At 43.1% G+C, this 18,793-nt stretch overlaps 1 protein-coding gene across 3 annotated transcripts in view; it reads left to right on the forward strand.

Moving 5' to 3' along the window:
• The window catches only part of PIP4K2A (phosphatidylinositol-5-phosphate 4-kinase type 2 alpha), a 172,618-nt gene that overhangs the window by 114,698 nt on the left and 39,127 nt on the right, over window positions 1–18,793 (forward strand). For 2 of the 3 annotated variants that reach the window (XM_003930664.4, XM_074404927.1), the window contains exon 4: window positions 3,697–3,849. The exons of the other annotated variant lie outside the window; for it this stretch is intronic. In XM_003930664.4, coding sequence (XP_003930713.1) covers window positions 3,697–3,849 — 153 coding nt within the window. The remainder of the gene's footprint in view (window positions 1–3,696; window positions 3,850–18,793) is intronic. 3 annotated transcript variants of the gene reach the window in all.

The raw sequence follows: 18,793 nt of genomic DNA on the forward strand, positions 1-18,793 counted from the left end.
GCTTGTGTTGCCTTTAAAAACATGTCTGCTTCATGCCTTAGAAGACGGCAAGAAAGTGAAGAATAATAATAAAAATACATAAACAATTTTACTTTATTTTAAAGGCTATAAAAAGTCATGATCATGATTATTAATGGCAGAAGTTTAGTCTTTTCTTTGTAAATTACCCTTTTTGGTTAGCTCAGAGGAAGCTTTAGACATGGAATGTTAGACATATTGCTTGGTAGGAAAGTGGACCTGGCTTTCCTCTCTCACAGGAATATTGTGAAAATAAATATAAAATAATGAGTTGGAATTTTCCAGGCCTTAGAATCATTCCAAGGATCAGGCATTTTGTGTTAGAATTGCATTAACTCTTTTGATTTCCTGCTTGTCCTATCAGATAAGGCTTTTAATACATTTGATTTGTGTATTTTTATATTCATAGTGATATGAAAGGTACAGTCTGTGTTTTGACACAGTGTTCCTAGCTTCTTTGGTTATTTGATATCCATGAATCTTAAAAATACTCAGATAGTGTGGGTTGGGCTACTCATGTGATTATTAAAATGGTGATTTGAGACAGATTCAATATTAGAATTTTTAAAGTGTTATATCCCAGGATGAAGACATGGCTGGTAATCCTAATGCAGTGTCTGCATACATGACTATAACAATGCCTTTGAAACTGAAAGGAAAGGCAAAAAATTGGGGAAGAAATAGTATCTGAGCTAAGGAGTTTTTACATTATTTGCTTTTACATTTCTAGCCCTTTGTAAACCCATATGTTGGGCTGGGCACAGTGGCTTATGCCTGTAATCCCAGCACTTTGGGTGGCTGAGGCAGGCAGATCACTTGAGGCCAGGAGTTCGAGACCACCCTGGCTAACACGGCGAGACCCTATCTCTATTAAAAATACAAAAATTAGCTGGGCATAGTGGCACACACCTATAATCCAGCTCCTCAGGAGGCGGAGGCACAAGAATCGTTTGAGCCTAGGAGATCAAGGCTGCAGTGAGCCAGGATCATGCCACTACACTCCAGCCTGGGCAACACAGTGAGACCCGGTCTCAAAAAATAAAAATATAAAACTCCATACATTGTATGAGTACTTGTACATAGTGTTATTAAACAGTTATTTAATTAGTAAAGTAAATGCTGTGAGTTACTCTTCTGAACTCTAAAGTTTCCTATTTTAATTGAACTAGAGGTGTAGAGACTATAATGGGAAAGGTATGAGTCCCGGTAAGTCTGTAATTATAATGTACCTAATACACTAGACTGTACATGCTGCACACTGGCAAAACACAGCATAAACACCATTCCATAGACCTTGGTTCTCACGTGTGGTCTGCAGACCGGCTCCAGCAGCATCGTCTACTTCTGAAAATGTCCCACCCCTGACCTACTGGATCAGAATCTTCATTTTCACATCCCTGGATGATTCAATTGCTTGTTAAGTTTGAGAAGCACTGACTATGCAGCTTTTGATTTTTTTTTTTCACCTCATTGGCCCATGAGAGAATGTTATACTGTCCCATCTAAAATGCATAAGAAAACAATCTATGAAACTGATGCTGCTGGAATTTCATCCTGTGCTGAATACAGTTCCCCTTGACTATTCCCCATCCCCCCGAAAGTTATTTTACATGTATTGTCAGTTTGACAAAGTTTAAGGTCTGTTCCACTTGCTCTGCTCCACCTGGCTTTCATAAACTTGATTGTTCCCACTTTGATTTTATGCCAAAGATAATTTGCAATCTTATAGTTCCTGGAGTTCTTATTTTATCTGGAAGAAATACCCTTTTGCAAATTAGTGATTTCGAGAAAAAAGTAAGACCACTAACAAAGAGCAATAATTGCTTTTTGGGGGCTAGCATTTAAAACCCTACAAGGGGAAATTCACTTTGATTTTCTTCCTTTTTATTCTAAGTGGGAAGTAATGTAAAGGAGTCTTGTTCATGTTTTAGAGAAAAAAAACAATGTAATTAAGAATTAAACTCTTGTTAATATAGCCATTTTCATCCTGAAAGTCATTTTTCTCTTTCTCAGTCTGTCTAATAAATTTTGCTTGTCTTAAGAATAATTTGAACACTGCCAAGTCCTGCTATTTAAAGTCACTGGGGATTGCGTCGATTTTTTTTCCTTCTTTCAAGATTTCTAATAGGCTAAGGAAAGCAAATTCAGTTACTTGGTGGCCTTGACTCTGCGTCTGGCAGGTGCACTTGCTTGCTTTTAGATCAAGGTGTGTTACTGCAGAATGTGTGATCCACAGCAGGGGTGCCAGGGTGGTGAGGTGAGGATCCTGAAAGATGAGGATTTGCTCATGGGGCGCTCTCCTCTTCAGGCACAGGTATGGCCTGCGTCAGCCTCTGCGCTGCTGCGGTCTGATTCTACTTAAGTGGTTCAGTCCTGTTGATTTCATCCAGAAAGGAAGGAAAGGATAAGGAGACTGAAATATACTAGACAGAAAAGGACTCTTTTTTTTTTTTTTTTTTTTTTTTGCAAATCCATAGGCAGAGCTATCACTTGCCTCTCTGAAGGTATCCATGTTCCTTTAACTTGACAGCATTTTGTCACTGAGGCCTTTGAATGCCCACTTTAGAGAGGAAGTTAGAGAAAGTGTGTTTGTGTTTGAAACCCGCACAGGCCATCCCTCGGGGCCAGACAGGAAATGAAAGTCAGTGCTCAAGAGCAGTCAGCAAGGATGGAGATGAGGGTGCAAGGGGCTTGCTAGACCCGGTGGCCTAGATGGCCGGTGTTGGGAGGTTGGGGCAAGAGGAGGCTCCCTGGAGGATGTAAGAAAGAGGAGATCTGCATGGAAGAGTCATATGGGAGGAGAAGGGTAGACCTACCTAGCCAGTGTCACTAGCATGAACCAGATCCTAGAGTGAATGATGTCAGAAGAGCCCCTACTCAGAGCCCCTCCTTGTCCACCCTCCAGGAGATCAGTAGTTCTCAAAATTGGTGGTAGGGCTTGGAGGATGGGCCGAATTCAGATTGCCTAAGGAGGAACTATTTTAGAAGACCCTTGTCTAGACTCCTGCCTCCTCCTCCCCGGGCACACAGGTAGCACAGTCTGCAAGTTAAGTACTCTACTAGTCGCGTAGTTTACTAGCTGAGAGCTTGGGTCCGGAGCCAACCACGCTCGAGTCAGAATTCTAGCTGCCCCCTTACTAGCTGTGTGCCCTTTGCCCAGATGCTGAGCCTCTCTTATCCCTGTCTCCTCATCTGTAAAATAATGGTGATAGCAATCGTAACCATTAAATGAGAATGTTATCAGAATTGGGGGAAATAATCTGTGCAAAATGTGTGGCACGATACATGTTATGTAAGGAAATGCTCGGTGACTATAAAATTTTCTTTTATAACTGGAACCTAATTTTATTCAGAAGAAAACTTTGAGATCTTGTCCAACTCTGAAAAGAAGAATAAAGTGATTAAAGTTACTTTGATTATAATTCTAGGCATTAGCCTGCCTACAATTTAAGGATACTAGAATCATAGTACAATTCAAGCTGTTTTCATTTCATCTGAAAGGCTTGCAATGTGAGTTACGATGCATCTGAAAATGTTGTCATCCTACTTAGCAGTTTATTCCAGACATAAATGTTTTTTGAAAACTTGCAGTGACAACAAATGCTCTGGGAATCAGAAAGCCACGCCTTTAACTAGTTATCTTCCCCGCTTCCTTCCCCTCCTACCCTACCCGGGAAGAATTCCCTGACCAGGAGCGCACCCCTCCCCAACGACTCCCAGGCCCGCAGCGGAGCTCGTTTTCACACTTCCTATGACAAAAGATACGTCATCAAGACCATTACCAGTGAAGACGTGGCCGAAATGCACAACATCCTGAAGAAGTACCATCAGGTAATTTTTCTTAATCTTTATTTGAAACTCTGAGAAGGTTACCGTGCATAACGATTTCTCACCAAGGCCAAAGATTTAAATACACAGTTAGAGAAGAAGAAGAACCCATTTCACATAAAAGTGTCCTCTAACCCAGTGTCCTAAAATTACAGTGGCCAGATTCCTGGCTGTTAACCTTTAGGCATGCTTATGCTATAAAGGTCATTCATTGTCGATACAATGTTGTAACCTAAATACTCTTGTATATTAGTTTCAGTTATCACTGCTCTGAATTTGAAATCATTCAGCTTAAGATTTGGCAACTTTTCAGAAGATTTTATCTGTGCCAGAGATTAGGTAGTGACCTCTGAGCATACATCCAGGTGACACCTCCCAATTCCATTTTGCTGTCACTGGTCTCTTCTGTCCTGGCCCCAGCAGGGCCAACCCCACTCACATGCTGCTGCTACAGAGCAAGCGCTCTGATTTTAGAAGATGAGTGTTGGTCTGCTTCTCGCCCCCTTTTCATCCCTGAGCATTATTTCTTGGTAATCACTGGAGATAAAATAGACTACCCTCGGGAGCAGCAATCTCCCCCTCATGGAATAAATTCCAGCACAAGCTTCCCTGGTAGAGCACATGTTCCCAAGGCCCAGCCCGAGCTGTAAAAGGCCTCCTTTACCGTGGAGTATAAGAGCATGAAGTCCAGTGTTGAACAGTTCCCCGTCACTTACTAACCAGGTGACTTCTGGACTTGGTTGTTTTTTAGAGACGGGGTCTTGCTCTTTTGCCAGGCTGAAGTACAGTGAGGTGATCACAGCTCACTGCAGCCTCAACTGCCCGGGCTCAAGCAATCCTCCAGCCCCAGCCTCCTACGTAGCAGGGACCACAGGTATGCATCACCATGCCTGGCTAACTTTTTTAATTTTGTTTTTATAGAGATGGAGTTTTGCTGTGTTGCCCAGGCTAGTCTTGAACTCTTGGACTCAAGCAATCCTCCCATCTTGGCCTCTTGAAGTGTTAGGGTTATAGGTGTGAGCCCCCACACCTTGACTGGACTTCAAAGCCTCAGTTTCTTCCCTTATACTATGGGGATAATAATAATACCTAACATGCATTCCAAAGATTAAATAGGAAAATACATGTCGAGTATTTAGCAGTGTCTGTCACACATTAGATACTCAAAATGTGTGGTCGTAGCCATAGCGTCACTATCATCAAAATGACATCTATGGTATAAAAATAACAACTAAGTCACCTTGAGAAATAGTCATATGGTATGAACATGTCTGCTGTTGCAACCTCCCAGGAATCATCTTTAGCAACACACATTGTTGCTTTTAGGATCTTAGTTTGAGCTGTCATAAAACCCCATAGACTCGGTGGCTTAAATGACAGAAATGTATTTCTTACAGTTCTGGAGGCTGGAAGTCTGAGGTCAGGGTGCCAGTATGGTCGGGTTCTTCCTGGTTCGCAGACAGCCAGCTTCTCAGTGTATCCTCACGTGTGTATAGGGGCAGAGTGGGTGGGACAAGATCGAAAGCACTCTTCTGTCGCTTTGAATAAGGGCACTGATCCCATAATGAGGGTGCTAACCTCATGACATAATTACCTCTCAAAGGCCCCACTGCCTAATACTGTCACTTGGGGATTAGGGTTTCAACCTAAGCATTTTGGGGGATACAAACTTCCATTCATAGCACAATCACACTGTGTTTTTAACTTAAATAGCTACTCCCCCAAAGGTGAAAATTGGTTGTCACAAAGAGTATTCAAAATAAAGTGCTGCAGACCCTGACTGCATTAATAAAAGGATTCTCAGAGTGTAAACAATCACACTTACTAAGTATCTGCTTTGAAGGCAGCAGTGGTCTGGACTTGTGAGATCCTAGACGTCTGTTTAAACATCCCTCTAAAAGCGTTATTTACAGTCATGCGTGATGCTCTATTATCGTGGATTCTTCCTTGGCAGTTGCTTATTCTTGCAGTCTTTGAAAATATGATCAGTTTCATTTTGCTTGCAATGAAGTCTGTAAAAATGTTTGAGCTGTATTCTGTTTCTTGAAACTTGGTACTGCCTCTAATTTGTTTTCTAAAATCGTTAGCCTCTAAATTCACTTAATATCTAATAAATCTTTTATAATAGGTATTCCTTTTGAAATTCGTTCTACTGCTTATGCTGCTGTCTCTTATTCTAAAGGAAATTTTAAAGTGGCAGGATGGTACCTGTGAGGGAGAAGACATGAGGCTCTGTTATTTAAATGAATTGAATTACAGGTTGCAACTTTTAACTCTTCACCTTTTAAACTGTCTAGTTTTTCATTTGTTTCCCCTCTGGAAATTGATGTCAGGCTTATACATTCTTTTTATACTTTCTTTCAGTTGTCTCAACATTCAAAGCAAAGTGATATCTCATGACTGATGAAAACATATTGTTCTGATAAATGGCTGTGATACCATGCTAATAAAATATGACACACAGTTAAAGTATCAACTTCTTGATGACAACTTTGAGTGTAGCATCTTTTGACTTTACTATCACAGTTTGAGATGTTTTCTCTGGGGTAGTTACTGTAACCTAACACAGGGATTTGACATATCCCCAGTGTCACATAAAATAAATGTGGGATCAAAATAAGTCTGTTGACACCTCCCAGGAGCTTTAACAGTATAAAGACTTCCTTTTGTTCCAGTGCTACAAAACTGTTATCTTCTTGGTGTTTTCTTTATTCAGAAAAGTCTCCTTTATCCAACATCTATATTTTTTTCTTTTTACAAACGGAATATTTTAAATATAATTTGCAGGGTCTTAGTGATTGTGAATCACGTTATTAATATAAATTATTTAAAGGGCACTAAGTTGAAGTCAGGAGACATAGATCCTAACCTGTTATGAACTGCCTCTCAGATGACCTCTGAACTCAGCTTCTGCACCTGCATTTCATTCATTCATTCATTCATTCATTTATTCATGTATTCACTCTTGACCTTATTCCAGAAAGGATTTAAGGTGGCCTTCAAAGAAGTTGGAAATACAAGATAGAATAAATGAAAGAAAGAAAAGGAAGAGGCAGAAAGATAAAGGCACAAAATGGAGCCTGGAATGAGCGTAGACATTCATGTCAAGATGACCAGCATGCTTGATACTTTGAGTCTGTTGCCAAGGAGAAATGTAAGTGGTCTTGGTACTAAGAGCCGACAGAGTTGACTCTAAGGAGTTCCCCACAGGGAAGACACAGGACACCTGACCTGATAAAACAACCTCCTTGCCACAACTTGAGATACGTACAAGAATGCCAGAGAACTTTAAAAAATTACCTATATAGGCTGCTAATGAGCAAGTGGGCCATGTATAAATACAGCCACAGTTGCAGCACCATTTGTTTTGGTTTCTGGTGTTGCCAATTTGTCCGTTTTAAAATTACATTTAAAAAAAAGACAAGGAAATGTATGGGGGACACGAACGTTGACCATTGAAGAATGAACATGCCCCTTGCATACATCTCAGCAAAATCTCATATAGAAGAGGTTTTTAAAAATACAGCAACAGTGAAGAGTAATCGTGTGAATTCCATGATCAGAGAATTCCACAGAAACCTCATAAAAGGCTCGTCATCCACGCAGCTTATTAGATACTGACCTGTTCCGGGTGAGTCCTGCGAGGCTCACTGAGGGCAGGGCCGGGACCTTGCTCAGGTTGGTGGTATTCCTGAAGGAAGTTCAGGTCCGCCGAGTCAAACACCACACCTGCGGCAGTTAGCAAAGGCCACTCCAGCGTGTAGTGTACATTTAGTAAATGCTGTTCTACGGAGAAAGGCTACAGTGCACACTGGCTCCCTAGCCCTCTGCCAACCCAGCTTCTATTTGAATGTTCTTCAGGCTGTTCTCATATGCCACTTCCTTACAGGGTTTTAATGAACGTTACAGGGTAGTGAGCTCAGCCTGGCACACCATCATGTGATTCTGTGTGACCGGACACAGGCCTCTCATTGATAACCCCAGGGAGGCCTGTCACGCTTTGTCTTTCTCTCCCTGGGGTCTGAGATGCTCAGAGGTGTGTAGGGTATATGTCAGGCCTTCGTTCCTACTTTATGTGGGCCGAGAGTACTTTTAGGGTTTATCTTGGAAACTTTCCACTTCATGCTTCAGTAGTGATCATCAGTTCCTACTTCCATTTCTTCTTGCTTGTTGTTACTCTTACTTTGGAATTCTCTGGGCTTCTGAACTTTCCAAGTCTGGACAAGTAATGCAGCTTGTTCAGTTGCGTATCAGGCATTGAGAGGTTCTCATAGAGGGTTTCTCCTGTGGAGAGAATTGCATGGACTTTCTGACAGCTTTGGTTACCCGACAGCCCTTTTTTTCTTTTTTTTGTTTTTTGTTTTTTGTTTTAATGACATGCAGCCACAGTTGCAGCTGTATTCTGGAGGGTTAATATTATCCCAGGGCCAGCCTCTGGAGAAGTAGAACATGGCTAGTTATTTGAATGTTTGAATACCTTCTTCCTGAGATTAATTTTCTGACAAACCACCCTTCCCAGCAGTGTGGTGCGGCAGGTGTTTCAAGAGCAAGGACTTGGAGCCAGCTAGCCGCTTTCCAGTCCCAGCCATGCCCCTGGCCAGTGGCATGACCTTGGGCAAGTCACCTACACTTTCAACCCCTCTTGGCCTATAATGTTTGGATAATAGTACCCCCTTCATTTGGGTGTTGTGTTAATTAGGTGAATTCATATTTATAACATGCTGAGAGCAACGTCTGGTATATAAGAAGTACTAAATGGGCCAGGCGTGGTGGCTCACACCTGTAATCCCAGCACTTTAGGAGGCCGAGGTGGGTGGATCATCCCAGGGCTGGAGTTCAGGACCAGCCTGGCCAACATGATGACACCTCATCTCTACCAAAAATACAAAAAATAAAAAATAAATTAGCTGGGCCTGGTGACGCATGCCTGTTGTCCTAGCTACTCGGGAGGCTGAGGCATGAGAATCACTTGAACCCGGGAAGTGGAGGTTGGGGTGCGCCAAGATTGTGCCACTGCACTCCAGCCTGGGCAACAGAGCAAGACTGTGTCTCAGAAAAAAGAAAAGAAAAGAAAAGAAAAAATACAAAGTGCTAAATGAGTGACTGAATCAGATTTTTAATTAAATATCTTTCTTGTAGTTCCTACACCTCAGTGTTGAAATCATTCTAATGTGGCGTTAAGTCCTTAACTCTTTTAATCCACTAGGGGGCCTGGTTCCTGGTAGGCTGTGGCACTGATGCAGAATTACGAAGATTTCAGCTATAAGGAATTAGATTTTCCCCCCAAGTTCCAGTATCATGCTCTATTCTTTATTTTCTGCCCAAATTCTACCCCAGTGTCTACTCTGTGCAAAGGAAGGAAAGCATCGTCTCTCAGACCATATTAAGAGAATTCATATTAAGCACAGCAAACTTTCATAAATTTCATTTACTTCATTTGGTTTTCTCTTATTTGGAGTTGGGAAAATGATGTTTTGGTGTAAATATTCTTTTCACATTTCTGTTAGGCTGTAAGAAACTCTCAGGTCTTACAAATGTTGATTATCAGCTGATTAGCTAAACAATGTTAGAACATTCAAAAAGGACAAAATTGGTAAAGAACCAACTCGAATGTCTTTTTCTCTTAAATCGACTGATTTTTCCTCCCACTGACCTGAATTCTTTGGGAGCTTTGTTATACAGCTTCAACTTTAATTAAAATGGAAAGATATTGACCGGGTGCGGTGGCTCACACCTGTGATCCCAGTGCTTCGGGAGGCCAAGGTGGGTGGATCATTTGAGGCTGGGAGTTCAAGACCAGGCTAGCCAACACAGTGAAATCCGGTCTCTACTAAAACTACAAAATATTAGCCAGGAGTCGTGGGGCATGCCTCCAGTCCTAGCTGCTCAGGAGGCTGAGGCATGATAATCACTTGAATATTTTATTTTCAGTTGAATCGGTTGAGTGTTTTAATGGCTTTTGAAACACAATGTTTTAATTAACTTTTTAATTTCAAAGTGACTGAATCAATAAATGGGTAAAATTGATCAATATAACTTAAATTCCTTTCTTATCCTTTTATTTGGGGAACAATTAATACCTTTAGTTGAATCCAGAAGTTTCACGCCAAAATCTGAGCTCCCTGTTAAATAAGCTAAGCACCTCAAATTTCAGTCAAGGATTTTAGGGTAAGCATGTGACTTCTTTGAAACCACCTCAGACTACATCGCTTATCCTTTCCTGAATGTCAGAGACATTGGTGTTACTACTATTCAAAGGACGAGGCTTCAGTAGAGCAAAACGGAGAAAATAGGTACCGTAGAAGCTAAGAAAAAAAACCAAAGCAAAAGAGCGGAGAGGGTTACAGCACCAAAAAGAGAAAAGGTTCCATGTTGCATCCGTGCTTCTTAGACTTTCATCAGGGCTGTCTCTGACTGGGCGGGTCTGGAGGGGCCATGGGGCAGGGAGCATCTGCGAGTACCTGGAGGCCGCCTTTCTACCAGGCTCCCAGGTGATGCTCATGTGCCCCTGTGAGTGACAGAGAAACAGAACATTCTGAGCACTCGGTTCTGAGTCTGCTCTTCGGCTCTTTTGTCCATTTTTCTGGAGGAGTGATCAATTGAAATTTGGAAAGTATTTGGATGTTCTCAGTGCCGTAAGTACCATGAGATTACGAGACTAAACACGAGCTCCCAGTAGACTCTCTGCTGCCATCCGAAGTTGCGGACACATCTTGCTTCTGTGTCAGAAATGGGGAAGGTATTTGTCATCTTGGGAGTTCCTGTGGCCTGAGCGGTGTCTCGTAGCTTGCTGATGGCGGCATTTGTAGCCCTCTCTTCCCAACATCCGCAGCCATTTGCTCCCAGGTTTTGTGGGGTGCTGCCCAGCGCACTTCCCAGCATGCTTTTCCTGCAGCACTTCTTCCCCAGGGTCTGGAAGTTCTGTGGTCCTTTTCTCTTTCAGCCTCATCTCTGTCCTGTTTCTTGAACGTTACATCTTTAACATGCTCATCCTGGCTTCCCATCTTTAACTTTTCTTTCCCATTTCCGTCTCCAAATCTCTCCGCCCAATTCTGGGTGAATTCCTCAAAATATATCTTCCAGTCCTAAGTCTCTCTTCAACTGTATTCATTATTTAATTATGTCAACAATTAGCTTTTTTATTCTAGATGTTTCCCAGAAGATTTTTCAAAATCTGACAGTTCATTCCTGATAACTTTCTTGTTTTATGCTCATCTCTGAAATTGCATCCTTGGTTTCTTTGAACATTTTGTGTATAACTGTTCCAAACCTATTTCTGAGAGTCTCCACCTCTGTAATTCCTGGGAGCCTGAATTTGTTGTCTCAGTCTGCCGACTCTCACACACAGTGACTCACCCAACCAGATGCTGACACAGTTTGGGGTTAACAGGTTGATCAGGACCAAAGCTTATGTAGGGAAGAGGAAAGAAGTGAGATTGGGCAGAGGGAGAAGTCAGACTGCCATGCTGGCCCGGTCAAGCCTCGGCTAACCTGGCAGGGCACTATGGAACATGCCTCCAGAGGCTCTTATGTTGGGCTGAAATGACAGGCTGCCCTCAGAAGGCAGACGTAGAAGGAGCTGCCCCTGCAGGCCTTCTGCGAACTGCACACCCTCAGGTGGGCAGCACCGCCTTCCTTAAAGGAAAACTGGGCATCCTATCTCTAGCTACACTTGCTTTCCTTAGTGTCTGAGAGTCTTGCTGAACTCATAGCTTCATTTTCACCTCTGGAATGCTTGGGAAGGCCTCTGACTCTAATTTAGGGAAGCTCTTTTTCAGAGAGTTTTGTTTCTGCAAAAGAGGAGGATGGGGAATCTCAGCCCTGGACCCTATCAGTGCCCCTCAAGGGTTTTGCTAGGAGTAGGAGCCCCTGGGCCTACTCCCTGACCATGCTCATGTCCTCAGTGTCCCTGCACCCATGTGCTCCTGACAGGCCCTGTCTAGCACCTCCAACACTTTGGCTTGGACCCCAGTTCCTCACATGCTCTCTGGCACACCTATTCTTTGGTGCACCCGCTCCAATGCTCAGCCCCCCTCCTACAGGCATAGGCCACTCAGGGCCCAGCTCCCCATTGTGTGTGGGGTACAGAGGCCATTCTGGAATCTTCCTGCCTTTGATACCAGCTAAGCTTCCTGTCTGGGATGCAGCTCTCCAGAGGCCTTGGGCTCGTCAAAGCCCCCAGCCAGCGGTCATGTGTGGAACAGCCATTCTGTGCTTCTTGTGACAAATGGCATCTGTATATATGATAAAGCACTTTACTGTATCTTTTACAAAGTTACTTCATTTTTAATGATTTTTTTATTTATGGGTCTTCATAATGGTGTGTCACAAATGGAATTAGGCACATCCATGTGTGCATTTAGGCATTTCTGCATATCTCAGTACTAAGAATTTGTGTAAACACTACAGAAGAATGCTTGTTTCTTTTAAGCCTGATTTTGTCAAGCTTAAGAAAAGTTTTGTTATATTTGCTCAAATGTAGTCATCTTTACTTTTTTTTTTTTTTTTACTTCAAGACGATTAGAAGTCAAAATAAATTATATTAACTGACACAGACCATTATCCCCAAACATACCAAGACATCCACTCAAAGGAAATTGTCTAAGTTATTTATTTGGTCATTGTCCACCAAAGCAATCCGTAATTTCTGGCTGCCTAGACTTCTTTCTTTTCTTCCCTTACTTTCCTTACCCTTTTCTTTTATGTAAAGTATGTTGTAGGAGTAATCTATAAACATAGCCCGAGGCACAATGAAGATTATAGATAATTTAACCTTTCAGAAACATTAAATGAAACAAGACTTTACACTGAAGTACTAATTTGATGCTGTATTAAATTGTCACTTCAAGCTTTGAAAAAAAAAAGTGAGTGAAACATGATAATAACAGCAATTTCCGAAAGCCAGAGCCCAGGTTCGCACTATCATGCAGAGATATAAATATTTATCTGTCGCAGTACATCACTTAGAACCCTCTCTGCTGCAACCTTCACTCAGCTGTGAATCTCTTAACGGCATTTCATTCTCCATGAGAAGAGCAACAAATCAGGCCTTCGTAACCCTTGTTATTTTCGGTGAGTGCCTAAGAGCAAAGGAAACCTGGGTCTGGTGGCTGCTACATTTTATGTTTTTGAAAGCCTAATTCCATGACTTTAATTTATCATTGTGCATTACATTGCTAACAAGCCCACAGTAATACAGAAGAAAGTTCTGAGGAATAATTAGGAAGGGAGAAATTTTACCTTTATTGATGACATCGTTTATAAGTCAATTTTTTTTTTTCCCAGACAGGGTCTTGGTCTGTATCCCAGACTGGAGTACAGTGGTGAGGCTCACCTTAGACTCAACCTCCCAGGCTCAAGTGAGTCTTCTGCCTCAGTCTCCCAGGCAGCTGGGAATATATGTTTGCCCCCACACCTGGCTAATTTCTTTTATTTTTTATTTTTGTAGAGTTGGGGTTTTACCATGTTTCCTAGGCTGGTCTCAAACTCCTGGACTCAAGTGATCCTCCTGCCTCGGTCTCCCAAAGTGCTGGGATTACGGGCATGAGCCACCATGCCCAGCTATAAGCAAACTGTTTTTTTAAAAAGACAGAAAATAAAAACTGTTAGTGTTGGAAATGCAGGTTACAGACCAAAAAAAAAGTCAGCAAATAGCAAAGTGTCTGAGAGCACTCTTAGGAAGTAACAGAAGCTATTATGTGGAAGTAATGAAGGGAAGTGACAAGAGGTGACCAGCTATGACAGTGCAGAAGTGAACAGTACTTAATAAAAGGACTGTTTTAATTTTTTTTTTTTTTAAGAGATAGGATCTGTCTGTGTTGCCCAGGCTGGTCTCAAACTCCTGGGCTCAAGCACCCATCCTGCCTCTGCCTCCCAAGTTGCCGGGCAAAAGCAATATTCTAAAATGCAAGCATAAGTAATATAGTGAGTTTAACACTGAGAATAGGAAAGCTGACCCCACTAATAAGTGTGATTGATTTAGCTACATATAATAAGCATAGGAAGAATTGGTGATAATCAGGTTCACTTTTATGAAGTTTGAGAGTAGATTTTCAGCACCTGTTGAGATGGAAGTTCAGTGCCACAGCTGCGTTGCAGGCATTGAAGCCACCGCTCCAGGTGCCAGGCAGAGCTGCAGTTCGATGTGAGCAGACGGTTTGGCTATAGGTGACCCACAGAGCCCAGACAGGTGGAAATGACAGGTGAGCGTTGTACCACCAGGAAGAATGCCTTGGGGAAAAGCCCTCTTCAAGGAACCACTGAAAGGAACACTTTCCAGTATTGTGTGCATGCTGCCTGTGCTCTCACAGAAGAATAAGCCCACTTATCTGGTGTGTGCTTTTAATTTCTGAGCCACACAGGGGACGGCCAGCATTGCTCAGTGTTTGGTCCATTTGCGGCCTGATCTGCCTTGGGAGGTCAAAGTGGATACAGACAGGAGTTGGCAGACTCATCCATTCTACAAAGGAGCCTCCCGGGCCGCATCGGAGCGCTGCACGTGTCGAGTCTGCAGAGTGAGACATTGCCATTGCAGATAGGGACAACTGTGTTGATGATGTCCTTTTGCCAGTGGGAAAGGACTGCCTTGTAGCCACGTCTAGACCGTGGTTGAAAGTGAAAGGAATGTACCTTTCTAGAAGAGCAGCCCTGAGGACGAAATTAGAACTTTGCCATTCTTGTTGTAATCTGGAAGTTAAACGTGTAGAAGAGAGGAAGTAAAGCCTCCTTAGATTGTCTTGTGATTGAGCCAACAGTGTTTTACAAAAGGTGATAGGTAGAATGTTTAAAACTTTTACAAAGAAGAGAATACCTGGGCCAAATAATAGATTATCAAAAGCGTGGCATAATGGTGCCCCCAGTGCATGCTCTTCCTGCTGTCTTTTATTTTGTTGAGATGGGGTTTTGCCATGTTGGCCAGGTTGGTCTTAAACTCCTGGGCTCAGATAATCCGCCCGCCTTGGCCTCCCAAAGTACTGGTACTACAGGTGTATGCAGCCGCTATGCCTAGCCTCTTCTTGATATTTTTGAAGTATTGTCTTACAAATTCTTTTGTTAACTTGGCTATGATGTTTAAGTTCTTGAAGAAAAATTTATTCAGGGTGATGATCCTAGAAGCAACATAAGATAGAAATAATTTTTTGGTGTTTCTTTTGTGTTTACAAAAATCTCACTTTATACATAAATACACACAGAGACCCTGCAGCATTATTCATCATGGAGAGTCCTTGAAATTTAAATCCCTGGCATGCATTAAAGATATAATTCGTGTCTCTGAGAGCATTTGGGGCATATATTAGGTGCTCGTGGAAGTCGCCCTACCTGACTCCTTCCTGCCTCTGCCCACCTCTGCCCTCTCCACCCCTCATCCCAGGGTGCTGGCTGCATTTTGGCCCTGCTTGGGTCATGAGCAGGACCTGTTTCCCTTATCTCCACATTCGCTAGAATGGGGTGTCTTTTTTTTTTTTCTTTTTTCTTTTTCAGGCGAAGTCTTGTTCTGTCACCCAGGCTGGAGTACAGTGGTGCAACAATCTTGGCTCACTGCAGCCTCCACCTCCCAGGTTCAAGCGATTCTCCTGCCTCAGCCTCCTGAGTAGCTGAGACCACAGGCACCCACCACCATGCCTGTCTAATTTGTGTATGTTTAGTAGAGATAGGTTTCACCATGTTGGTCAGGCTGGTCTTAAACCCTGACTTCAAGTGAGTGATCCACCCACCTCAGCCTCTCAAAGTACTGAGATTACAGGCGACAGCCACCGTGCCCGGCCAGAATGAGGCATCTTCAAGGCAGCAGGTTCCTCTGTTGTTTGTATGGGAGCATCACATCTAAGCAGTGTTACGCCCAAAGATCACCTCCCCTACAGAGGTGAGGATAGAGAGGAGCTGGAGGGGAAGGAGGCAGGCATTTTCTAATTGCTGTGCACGTGATTCTGTGGTTTAAAGAGAACGCCATTTATCAGCTTTGTTAGTGCACACAAACTTTGGGAAGTTGAGAGAATTTTAAGTGTGAATCCTGTATCAATCATTGGGTGTGATTCTTGACTCTTAGTCAGTGACAGGTTGATATCACTAGGGCTATACTTCTCTACCCTCAAACCTGTATTCCTCCCGTGACGCTAGAGAATGAGGATCCTGTGGTACAGTTTACATGTGCAGTAATAACCATAGAACAGATAAACCGTGACCATTTCTGAATTCTTCCCCAAGTTAACAGTGTGACTGCCTTTTTTTTTTAAGATTGACATCCTTCAACAGTTATTTTGTGGTACTCTCTTTTCCTTCTTTGATGGCTGACATGCCTGCTTTTTTCCTACTTTTTCTTGTGTAAAATTCTTCATTTGTCATGGCCATGATGAGAGGAATTTAGGGCTTCCCTTTCATCATGAATGACGGGTTTTTTTTCTGCTTTCAAAATCTAGAATTGTCCTATTTATGGCACCTGGTGCTAAGAGTCACAGTGTTGATTATAAAGATAGTAAAGAGAGTAGGCATCTTTAGGAAACATCTTGGTTTTTAAAAATTATTGTTTGCTGCATTCATTTCTTTATTCAACAGTTGTATATTAAATGTTTTTTAATTAAATATGTGAGGTCCTGCTAAGAGCAGTGCTTGGCACCCTCATGGAGCACACATTTGGCAGGAAGCCGCATTACAAACTAGATGAATCCTGTACGTATATGGATGTGAAACTGAAAAGAAAGGTCGTGGATTGGGAATCATAAGTTTGGGGGTTATTGAGACGCAGAAAGGAAAACAACAGGTATAGATCAGGTACAGAGTGAAGAAGAAAAGGTAAGAGGACATGTAGGTCAGAGCCCTGACAATGGGCATGCAGAGGAGGAAGGATTGGCCAAAGGGCGGGCAAGGTGGACGGAGTAGGAGGAGGACTGCCAGGAGAACATGGCATCTCAGAAGCCAAGGGAGGAATCCCTGGACAAGAGCGCTGTGTGCTCATGGGGTTCAAGACAGAGAAAGGCGGAGAAGCATCTGTCCAATGTAACCACTCAAGGGTCATGGAGAGCTCGGGGGAACGGTTGCTCTGAAGGGATGGGAAGGTAAAATCCAGAGCAGAATGAGCTACAGAATGGATGAGAGTTACGGAGCAACAGAAAATAAGCATAGACAGTTCTGCCAAGAAGCCAGTCAGGAGAGAGGCTGGAGATGGAGAAAGACATGGAGTCAAAGAAGGATTTGCGTTTCTTTTTACTTGTTATTATAAAAGTGTTCAAACATACAGAAAGTTGGTAGCATATACCCGTCACTTAGAGTTAACAGTTATTAACATTTTGCCATGTTTGCGTCATTGTATTTTTGCAGAAATTTTTCAAAAGTAAATCACAGACACATTTCCTCTGTCAAACTTTGGTATCCTTCTCTGAAACATAGGGACTCCTCGGGCTGAGAAAATGGCCCATAAATTTCTTACTGTCACCAAATGTCTAGTGAGTGGCAGAATCAGGTGTCCCCAGTTGCCCTCAAAGTGTACGTTCAAGCCAGGATCCAGGCAGTGCCAGACAGTGCATTTCTGCAATTGAGGAGGGGTGTTTTGGTTTTTTTGTTTTTGTTGCTTTCGTGAGAGAAACTTTAGCACAGTGAAACACTGTTGAGAAGCTGCTAGTGCAGGGAGAGAGGTTGAGGATCCTGGACTGAGAGGGAGGATGCCCAAGGACCCGACAAGTCAGGTTTCAGAGTAACTGAAGAGATTGGTCCTGGGAGGCGATCCCCTGTGTGGGCGCTGAGTGTCTTTGCCTGTGTGTGTTGCTGTGAGGAATACCCGAGGCTAGGCGATTTGTAAAGGAAAGAGGTTCATTTGGCTTGCAGCTCTGCAGGCTGGTCAAAGAAGCATGGTGTCAGCATCTCTCTCTGGTAAGACCCTCACAAAGCTTCCATTCATGTGAGAAGGCAGTGGGGAGCTGGCGAGAGGCGGGGCAGCAGAGAGGAGAGTACAAGGCCCTTTTCCACAAGCAGTTCTCCCCATGGCACAGCGCCGTTCATGAGGGACTTCCCCGTGACCCACTTCCCTCCCATCAGACCCCACCTCCAACATTGGGGATCACATTGCAACATGAGGTTTGGAAGAGACAAATATCCAAACCGTATCACTGGGAGATGGGCAACAGGAAGTCAAGGCGATTCGCCTCCCATGGCACCTTTTTCCACCTGAAGTAGGATAAGTTGCACACAGACAAGACCCAGGCGTCCCCACTCCCTGATGCAGAGTCAGTACCACTCATGGTGCCAGGCATATGATGGGTGCTTAGTACATATTTTTAAAATGAATTTATGAGTTAACCATTTTTTTTTTTTTTTTTTTTTTTTTGTAAACTGGCTTGCACTGTCACCAAGGCTGGAGTGCAGTGGCGCGATCTCAGCTCACTGCAGCCTCTGCCTCCTGGATTCAAACGATTCTCATGCGTCACTCAGCCTCCTGAGTAGCTTGGGCTACAGCACGCACCACCACACCTGACTAATTTTTGCATTTGTAGTAGAGACAAGGTTTCGCTGTATTGGCCAAACTGGTCTCAAACTCCTGATCTCAACCTATCTGCCCACCTCGGCCTGCCAAGGTTCGGGGATTACAGGCGTGAGCCACCATACTCTGCCTCTATGAACGATACTGAGAGTGATAAGGGGGTTTTGAGGTTTGATAATTGGAAAAGGTTCAAAAGATACATAACACTTCCATACTACTTTTTATGTGGTAGGCTCTATTCTAAAAACGTTATAATCATTGTTAAGTACTATTACTATCCCCCATTTTCCAAATGCGGACTGAGAAGTTGAGTAACTCTCAGAGGCACACAGATAATGAACACAGAACTGGACCAGCAGGGCTCCTAGCTGTGTAATGTGGCCAAGGCTCGGGAGACACCAGCTGAAGCTGCAGCTGTGACTCTACAATCTCCGTGGTTCGGGGCTGACCTCCAGCAGCTGGTGTGTTTAGGAATCC

This window comes from Saimiri boliviensis, chromosome 8 (genome assembly GCF_048565385.1).
Source record: "Saimiri boliviensis isolate mSaiBol1 chromosome 8, mSaiBol1.pri, whole genome shotgun sequence".
Classification (NCBI taxonomy): Eukaryota; Metazoa; Chordata; class Mammalia; order Primates; family Cebidae; genus Saimiri; species Saimiri boliviensis.